The sequence below is a fragment of the Triticum dicoccoides genome, chromosome 7B, assembly GCF_002162155.2.
Source record: "Triticum dicoccoides isolate Atlit2015 ecotype Zavitan chromosome 7B, WEW_v2.0, whole genome shotgun sequence".
Taxonomy (NCBI): domain Eukaryota; kingdom Viridiplantae; phylum Streptophyta; class Magnoliopsida; order Poales; family Poaceae; genus Triticum; species Triticum dicoccoides.
Window position 1 is genome coordinate 212850119 of NC_041393.1, and position 9947 is coordinate 212860065.

General features: G+C 44.0%; 2 protein-coding genes across 3 annotated transcripts; one reads left to right on the forward strand and one right to left on the reverse strand.

Annotated features, from left to right (window-relative positions):
• Positions 1-740: 740 nt before the first annotated feature.
• On the forward strand, positions 741-3575 carry LOC119340235 (uncharacterized protein YwbO-like). The gene is made up of 8 exons (XM_037612133.1): positions 741-904; positions 1531-1675; positions 1765-1887; positions 1969-2012; positions 2098-2223; positions 3000-3084; positions 3175-3231; positions 3327-3575. The coding sequence occupies exons 1-8, from the start codon at positions 846-848 to the stop codon at positions 3414-3416; spliced, it is 729 nt and encodes a 242-aa protein (XP_037468030.1). The 5' UTR covers positions 741-845; the 3' UTR covers positions 3417-3575.
• Positions 3576-7121: 3546 nt separating this feature from the next.
• Positions 7122-9509, reverse strand: LOC119341306 (transcription termination factor MTEF18, mitochondrial-like). Of its 2 annotated transcripts, XM_037613185.1 has the most exons (2): positions 9258-9354; positions 7124-9165 (listed from the first exon to the last, which is right to left on the reverse strand). In XM_037613185.1, the coding sequence occupies exon 2, from the start codon at positions 8995-8997 to the stop codon at positions 7492-7494; it is 1506 nt and encodes a 501-aa protein (XP_037469082.1). In that variant the 5' UTR covers positions 8998-9165; positions 9258-9354; the 3' UTR covers positions 7124-7491. The 2 variants fall into 2 exon arrangements, with proteins under 2 accessions (XP_037469081.1, XP_037469082.1); XM_037613184.1 differs by having other exon boundaries at positions 7122-9509.
• Between the last annotated feature and the right edge of the window lie 438 nt (positions 9510-9947).

Sequence of the window (9947 nt, forward strand, 5' to 3'; positions counted from 1 at the left end):
GTGAATTCCCTCCCCTCTGCCTGCTGCTCAAGTGGTTGATGACGGTGAAGAGAATCCTGATGCCTCGGCTCCGTCTAGTAGATAGGTTGGGGTTTTAATACTCAATAGAGGCGGCGGTGGATGGTGGTACTTCTTATCTGAGTCAGTTTTCCAGGCTCCGATCCTTCTCAAGTTCATCAGTCGAGACGGATTAAACGGAGCTTTGGTGTATATTCATGTCAGCTCCTCGGGACGGCGAGGCGAGGTTAGGTTGTCTCATCATGTGTACGTAACGACGAGATTTGATGTCAGGTTCTTCATATCGATTCATTGTTCAACAACGATGATTACGGCTCCAGGATGCTCGTCATTATGGGTCGTGCACAAAGACTTTTCTGCTATCATCAATAAGGTCGGCTCTCGTATGAGAACGACGGCGGCGGCACGTCAACGGCTCGTTCTGACGACGACAATGGTCATTTTGTGGTGCATGGTCCTCATTGTAATCTTTATCATGTTTCAAACGCTTTGTATTTCTGATGAACCTTTATAGATCTCAGTCATTTTAAGGAAAAATATGAGGGAAAACACAGACTGGTGAGCAAAGAAAATTAGCGATTAATGATTGGTAGGAAAAAAATTGAGAAAAAAGAAATGTAGTTCACAATTCACAACAACCTCTCACTAATCTGATTCTGGAGCTGGCTTGTGAGCCAAACACGTGTTTACCGCTCAAAGTCCACGAGCAAACAACGCCAACCCTCCCTGTTCCTTCTGCCTACCTACCCCCACCTCCCCCTCACCTCACTAACAGATACCAAATCGTACCCAGATCACAAGTGAAGGGGCGGAATTTTCTCACTTGTATGCCAAGTCGCCTCCTCCCGATCCGCGTCCCCTCCCTCGCCAAGCCCACAGCTCTCAGGTTCAGAATCCTCTCCATCTTCTTTCATAATGTATTATGTATGCAGTAGTACTCGTCTCTTTCCGGTTAATCATCATGCGGATTTGCTCCAAGAAAAAAAAAATCGACTGTACTTTCTTTGGGGACGGCATGGATGGGTGATGCAAGAACTCTGCCTCTAGGCGAAGCGCAATTCCTGGTTGTTGTTATTTGAGGATGCGAAAAGTGGAGTGCAATTTGCCTTGAAACTGTAGCTCGGATTTTTTTTTCCGGCAGCTGCACTGGGTGGGGAGAACGCCATTGAGGTTTAATTGGAGCTATAGTCAATTAGATTTCAATAAGTGAAACGAGCGTGATGATAGATCCCCATTTCCTATTCGAACGCCACCGGATGCCCAAGAAGGGATTCATGGAGTGGAAATCTTAAAAGCAATTTGATAAAGAGTCAAAACTCTTTCTTCAGGAAGACCACTGAAACAAAGCCCTCGCAATGTTTTTGCACCTTCTCAGCTTTCAGAAATTCAGCTTTTTCTTGAAAGAAGATGCCCCTCAACACTCAGATTTCTTGAAGTGGACTAATCTGTCGGTGCTTTCTTGGAGGCGAAATTACGAGCCAATTTGATGATAACTTCTTTGTTCAATTGTAGATTTGCTAAACATATGGCTTCAAATACTGGCAAGAAGCTCATTCAGATCGACGTGAGCTCAGATACAGTGTGCCCTTGGTGCTTTGTTGGGAAAAAGAATCTTGAGAAAGCTATGGAGCAAACCATGGACAAGTTCGATTTCGAGGTTTCACTTCAATAAATCACTAGCATGATCTAACTTTACAATTCTTATCAGCACGGTGTAATGCTAGTGTGACTGTCTCTGCTTTATAGGTTCGTTGGCATCCATTTTTTTTGAACCCTGATGCACCTAAGGAAGGTGTCAAGAAATCTGATTTCTACAAGACCAAGTTTGGCCCTGTGCAGTTTGAGCGTGCAACTGCTCGCATGAGAGAGGTCCTCTCATTCAACTTGACCATGTTGTTTATTCACATGGCATATAATGTGTACTTAGCTCTTGCCGTCCTATTTTTGCAGATGTTCCGAGGACTTGGCTTTGAATATGACATGTCAGGACTCACGTAAGTGAATCGGTTCTAAACTGCTCCATACACCTACATTATGTCTATGGGTCTTCAGTGTACTGACTTAAAGATTGTAATGCAGCGGGAATACAATGGACAGCCATAGGCTCATAACACTTGCCGGACACCAAGGCTACGATAAACAAAATGCTCTTGTAGACGAATTATTCGTCAGTTATTTTTGCCAAGGAAAATATATTGGTGATAGGTGAGTACATGTTAAACTCCATGAGTATGACCATTGTTGCTTCTTCGATTTTTGTTATTACCTTAATCCTACAGTTTATGTATTTTATATTTGCAATAAATCTGTGTTGACCTGTTGGTATCCTTTGTGTATAACAACTGCTTTTGGTACTGACACTGTGCATATTCTGTGTTTGTAATGGCACAAGACTTGGAATCATTTTAGAGCCCCGTTATTCCTCTGCGAGAAACTGTATTGTAACCTAGACATTTCATTGCACTAGCTAAATGAACATACCGGGGGTTTCTGCGAGCAAAATAAATATATAATATTAAGAATACACCTTCGCATGTGACAACTATTGAGGTGAAATTGTGCTACAAGTCCTGTGCCAGATACAATCTCCTTTAACACATGGTTTTTGATGACCATTTTCTACTCTAGATGTGAGTTACTCATAATGAGGCAAAAGCAAATAACGCGTGCCCGTTTTAATTTTTATTTGTTACATGTGCTGCATCATTTTGTTTTTTGTATTGACAAACAAAAAATCGCCATTCACTGTCTTCATGCTGCACCACACCTCTGAATAGAATTATAGCATCTGAAAACAACAGAGGAAAAAATTGCGAATTAAAACTGTCCCAGGCTACCAGAGTAAGCTGTTCGTTGCTTCATTTACTCGAGGAAACGTATACCTCTAATCAACTTGCCGCACTTTCTTTACCTCAAACTTTTTTCTATGTTGACCACTGTTGTCTTCAGTCTTAAGAAATTCATTTTCCAAATCTGTGAAGGCAAGTTCTTATGGATGCTGCAAGAAAGGTGGGCATAGAAGGAGCAGAAGAACTTTTGCTGGACCCTAGCAAAGGAGTCGATGAGGTATGTTTTCCACTGACCGTTGCTCCTGGTGGCCATCGTTATTTTGGGAAAAAGGCTGCAGCTTCTTAATCCGTTTTCTGGTGGTACAAGGTTAAGGAAGAACTCAACAAGTACTCTTCTGGCATTTCTGGAGTCCCTCACTTTGTGGTATGAATATTAATTACTTTATTGTTAGTGTCCCTTTTGCCTCTTATCCAATTAAGTGACTTGTGCATGATATCTTTTTGTGCTGTTTATTTCAGATCAATGGAAAATATCAACTCAGTGGTGGTCAGCCTCCAAACATATTCATGAGGGCGTTCGAGACTGCTGCCAAAGATGCAGCTGAATGATTGTTCAAGGAACTTCTTTACGGATTATACTTCTATATGTACAAAAATAGAAAACTATTGTGGTAAAAAGGAATAAAGGATGGCTTGCAAAAAGGAACAACAAAAGTTACAAGTCATTTATGGCTTCATTATGAAAAAGATTATTTGTGAATCCTACTATATTTGCAGTAATTCTGACGTGATAATTGGAGAAATAGATTAGGAAGGCTTTTAGCATACCATGCCACTCGGGCACATAAGTAACCATGTCCGCAAGGCACGTGAGAAGTCGCAAGGAGGTGAAAAATAATTTATACAAATTAGCAATTGTTTGTATATTTACACTCCGTTTGTAGTTTGCTGAATTGTGTCATGTTGTGCCTATATTATAAGATGATATACTCCCTCCGTTCCTAAATATTTGTCTTTCTAGATATTTCAACAAGTGACTACATACGGAGCAAAATGAGTGAATCTACACTTTAAAATATGTCTACATACATCCGTATGTGGTAGTCATTTGAAATGTCTAGAAAGACAAATATTTAGGAACGGAGGGAGTAGAAAATTAGACACAAAGTAAGCAAAAACTGGTTTAGTAAACAAGATTATCACAATTCATCAGTGTCTTAACCTAAACTGAAATGTGGAACAGAAAATTTATACTAAGCGGAGAAATCAGAGGTTTGCACAACAAAATCAAAGAATCACAGAACTGAACAGATGACAGCTATACCTATCCTAAGAGCATGAAATTGGAAAGGTAAAGCTCTGGCATACGAGCATTAAGTATTTTTCCTGTTGCGATACAAAAATCCAAATAGCGAACGACAGGCCTAGCAAAGTGGCAGAGGCTCTCCACTTGTGGCTTAAAGGTCTTGGGTCCGAATCAGCCTCATTGCAGAATTATTATGCAAGGGTAAGGCTGTCTAGTAATTCCGAAATTCCCTTCCCTAGACGGTTAGACCCCATCTTGTGCGTCCCATTCTTTCGATAAAATCCAAATAGCAGAGGAAAATGATATCAGAGTCTGAACGGTTGAAATCTATCAGAAATTAGTGAAGACATTATGTAATTAGCACCATAATTTTACAACCAAGTGACATAAGTTTTGGTATACCAGCCATAGTGTTTTCCTTGTTTGCATGGAAAATCCGAATAGCACAGAAAATGAGGCCAGGACATGAAATATGGAAATTCGTCCGGCAATTAGTGAAGAAATCATCTAATTAGCACCATGATTTTGTAATCAAGTGATCACTTACTCGTATGCATACCAAGTATCTACTTAATTACAACTAAGAGACACCTTCCAAAGCAACTGTGTCTCTTTCCACGGTTGGCTGAACCGATCAAGCTTTTCCTTCCCCATCAAGCCAAGTGCCAAGTTGTGTCGTTGTCACCAATTAGCTGAACATGTACGTAAGAGTTTCAGCTTCACTGCCGGCCTGGAACATTCTTGATGTATGAATTACAACAATTTGGAATCAACAACAAATCTACGATTCCCATATACTCCCTCCGTTCCTAAATATTTGTCTTTAGGACCGGGTGGCGGCGGGGTTCCCTGTCGTGGCGCGGGCGGGCGGCTGGATGGCGGCGGCGGCGTTGGCGGTGGGGCGGCGCTGCGGTGGGTCCTGGCAGCGGTGCTCGGCCCAGATCTGGGCCCTACGGGCCCCATCTGGGCCTGGGCGGGCCGGCGGCGGGGCTGATCCGTGGCGACTCTTCCGAGAGGCGGGGGAGCAGCGTTGAGCGGCGAGGTGTTGGCGGCGCCGGCGCCAGCCTGCTGCAGCATGGCCAGCGGGGCTTAGCAGGCCCGTTGAGGGCCTGGCCGGGCCTGGGGTGGCCTAGTTTGCCCCGCTGCCGTGTCCGGACGGCAACCGCGACTGTGTCGGAGGTGCGGACCTCTCGCACGACGGCGGAGGAGGAGGTTCCCTCCCGCTCGGCCTTGGCGTTGCTGCTCCTGTCGCTTGGCTCTTCTCTCCGGCCTTCTTGGCCTCGTGTTGGTGCTCGTAGTGAGACAGCTTGGGTGGCGGCGCATCCGCAATGGCGCATGGTGTTGGGCAGTGGTTTGGTTGGTCGGCTCCGGTTGGGCGGTGGAGTTGGTGTGCGGGAGAAATCCTTGCCGGTTCGGCCGGCTCCGATGCGGTGACACCGACGGGTGCCACCTTTCCTTCTTGGAGGGTGTCGGTGGTAGCCATCCTCCACTTCCCTCCGCGTACCGGGGGAAACCCTAGGACTCGTCCGGGCGGCAGCGTCGTCGGCGTCGCATTCCTTCTTGAAGGTGCCGCTTGGTACGCGGCAGATAGGAGCCTCGGGCGGTGGTGGTGTGTCTCCGGTGGGCGCAGCGGTGGCGGTTCATCCATACTTTGTCGAACTGCCGTTGTTGGCATTCTTTTCTTTTTCTTTTTTGGGTTTGTTGTGCTACTCGCCCCAGCAATGCTATGTGTATGATGTTCGTTGCTTTGGAATACAAAGCGGGGGAAACCCTTTTTCGGTAAAATATTTGTCTTTCTAGACATTTAAAATGGTTACAACATATGGATGTATGCAGACACATTTTAGAGTGTGGATTCACTCACTTTGCTTCGTATGTAGTCACTTGTTGAAATATCCAGAAAGACAAATATTTAGGAACGGAGGGAGTATAAATGAATTTGGGGTATTGCATAGCATCAACAAGAGCATATAATTTCTACTCCCTCCGTTCCTAAATATTTGTCTTTCTAGAGATTTCAACAAGTGACTACATACGAAGCAAAATGAGTGAACCTACACTTTAAAATATGTCTACATACATTCGTATGTTGTAACCATTTGAAATGTCTAGAAAGACAAATATTTAGGAACGGAGGGAGTAGGATAGTGGTGTTTACATGCATGGACCTGGTTTAAGCAGAGGGCTCACTTTTTTTTTTTGACATCAAGCAGAGGGCTCACTTGTTTTTTACATGAACAGCTTTCAGCGCTGGCGGATTTTGCCTCTATGGGCAAACAGCCAAAACAAAAGCTTCAGGTTATAGTGCTGCCTGTAAATGACTCCTAGATACACGCTGAGACTCTACTCCAAAATGTTCAACAGTCTTAAAAGTAGCTTCAATGTGAAAAGTGAAAATCATTTGATGAATAGACAAAACCAAAACACAGAATATACCAAATGCTCGGAAATTTTCTCTCTTACATACTCCATGCCTTTTTTGGTATTTATGAAATCTTTTTTGACAAGGACATCGCGCCTTGTTTGGTATTTCTTAAATCTTTTGTGATAAGGACAACCGAGGCACAGCCTATTTAGGTTCAGAAGGTCAAAATAGATCTTCATACTACAACCCTAAAATCACAAGCATTAATCACAATACAATGCACAAGGTTCAGTGCAGCTCAGTGTGGTAGCTCCCGCACTGGTTCCGGCAGATGCAGATCAACAAATCACAAAGTACTTATCACAAAGCATACATAGAAACATTCAGCGCTACTTCTCTCTATTCTAGTACGCACACCTGATGGTGGTCGGCAGAAATGGTCCAACCAAACGGAGTTTCGATGATCCACGCGTAATACTAAAATCAGCCTTAATATAATAGGCAAGTCTCTGTCAATTATATATCGGTTAGAATGAAACTGTAAGCCATACTACCAGTTGAACTGTAAATGATAAAGTCGGGGCCAACAAAGAGTTGGAATGGACTTTGGTGATTTCATAGAAATCTTATCGCTAACATTACAGAAAAAAAGTAATCTGGAAACAGACTGGCAATTAGCCTTATTCCACTGGTCAACCTCACATGGGATGTTAATATCAGGTTTATACATTTATACAATTGTGATGAACTGATATATCCTACAACATACTAATAACTAAATACCAAAGCTTTCCAAGAGATATTCCTCTCCAAGTAGGTCCTAGCAGTTTTTCAGTCAAGATCTAAAGTATAAACCTCTAAATATGAAAACTTGAGTTTTCAGACATGGCATTTGTGAAGATGTGTCAAGATTTGTATTGTAGCCCTGCATTGCAAGGAGGCAGCTGAAGAAATAAAGCTTGTGCGTCGGAATATATTTTTCCAAATAAAATTGAATATTTGTCTTGTAATTCTTACTGAATAGTTGAACAGTTCTTCAACCGTTGCCATTGATCCAGTCCACCAGGGTGAAGATTCACAAATTGCTTCACAAACCTGACATCTGAGCATGCCATGATGGTGCTCAAGGCTACCATGGACTTGTTTACCTTGTTCTTGTTTGTTGGTTTGATCTTGACACCATTTTCGGTGAGCCACTTGTACATCATGAATCTCAGCTTCATCTTCTCCAAACTGTACCCGAAAATCGCAGGAAAAGCAACAATAGATTCAAGAGTGTATCCGATGTCATTCAGAATGTAGCTGATCTTTTTCTTGATCATACTCACTGACATGTTCAGTATAAATGGGGCCACTTTGATCATGCTGCAGGCATCCTCATAGTCCAATCCAGCATCGACCAAGCAATCTAGCCTCTCTTGAAGCTGGTCACCGCGGCCACGAAAATGGGACATTGCCTTCACCATGTCGTCAGAGTTCTCAATGAAGCCGATCTTCAGCAAAAATTCAGCCTTCTCTCCAAGATAAAAACTGTCTATCTTTGTCACAGCAGCAACTTTTTTCTTTGATACCAAAGTACCAAACTGCATAGGGTCCTCTTTTATGATATTGCATAACCTCGCAGCAGACAGGTTCATGGTAGACAACACAATAGCAACACTCTGACAAGAACTAGCACCAAGAATTTCAGGGCATGATGAGACAACCCGAGCAATGTCGAATGCCTCCATTCCTATCTGAGTCAAAAAATCCACTGATTTCTGCAGATTCTTTGGAAATTTCATGTTTAGAACCCATGGGCACTGCACGAATAGCTGTAGCATGCTATCTATCTGAATGCCAAATTTACACAGCATGCTGACAAGAAGATACAACTTCTTACCAGATTCGCCAAACACAAATCTTGGATGTTCTTTGATCAGCCTTACCAACAGAGTCTTGTTGTTGGAACCCATCATATCAAGAAATTCAAGCATTTTAAGAGTTCGTCTCCAGTTGTGTGTGCTCTCATCTGACAAACCCCCTCTAAACCATCCGAGCATAATACCAGAGGCTTTCAGCTTATCCAAAACATGCAGAAACTCAAGGTTGGCTTCACCAATAAGGAGTTTGGGGCAACACACTACAAGCTTGGTGATTGTTGATTTGCTCAATCCAAGCAGCTCATATTCTTGCAATTTCGAGAATAACACACTGTGTCCATAACCAAACACCTCATTGGCCTCCTTGTACACCTTACCAATCTTGGTCCGTGGCACGCCATAATCACAGAGTACTTGGTAATTCTCCAGCAATTCGACAGCATCCTTCAGGTATATCAAATCACTTGGCAAGAACTTCCCCAACTCTGACGGCCTGAGCCCAATGCTCTCGAAGAACGGCTCGAACTCATTGATGGGGTGGTATTGCAGGAACCTGGAGACTGGCAATCTCACATCGGCGCCGCCGCCGGTGTCCACGTTGGCAAGGAGGCGGGCGAGGAACGCCGGAGAGTTCTTGCTCATGTGCTCGGCGAGCATGAACTCTATTCCCCGCGTAGAATGGAGATACTCGAGCAGCGAGGCCTGCGCGCTCGCACGGACGAGACCATGCCGGAGCACGCGCACCGGCGAATCCGGGATCTTGGCCAGAGGCGCCGCGCAGGCGTCGCCGGAAAAGCACCGAGCCGGCGGCTGGACATCAGAGTTCTGAAAAGATCTCACGCCACAAGAACCAGCAACAACTCCTCTTCTAAAAACTAGAGGCAAGCGGAAACTGATAGGAGGATTACAATACTTACGCGAATCTTTAGTCAGATTCAACGGGCATCCACAGATTCTTGCAAACGCAATCTGATTGCTCGATTGGGGGAGCGACTCCGCGCAAGCTTGGAGCTCTCGGAGCAGCCGCCGCCTAAGCATGGCTAGTCACTTGCTTCCGGCGGTAGAGACATCGAGGGATTGGAAAAACTGAAGGAAAGCTCGGAGCTTTACTCCAGAGATTTGTCGCGAATTTTTGTTGGATTAATAATGAACTGATGGTCCATCACTGATGTTAAAACCCTAGCGGCGGTTTTTGGTCCGGAAAAACCAAGTGCAACTGCGAGAGGCGCGAGAGCCGTACGATCGCCGTATCGAACGGTCAAACACTCGCTTCCGAGATAGGTGTCCCCTTTCTCGTATCCAAAGTGAGAAATTTGGCTCACAGAGTACTCCCTCCCTCTGTCATGGTTTACTGGATCTCCCAACATCTGATCAAATTATGACCGTCTATTACATATAACATATGCGTCGACCGGCGAATCCCGCCTCGTGAGCCATCTGATCTAAAAAATCTAGCAACACAGCTTGTCTTCTAGTTTTGCAACAAAAGTCAAGTTGCAGAACTCATTTGCAACAGACATCTTGTTGCAGAAATATTTGTACAGAAGGTGTATTGCGGAAGACATTTGCAACATATGTCATGTTGCAGAAATGTTTTTGAGCTACAT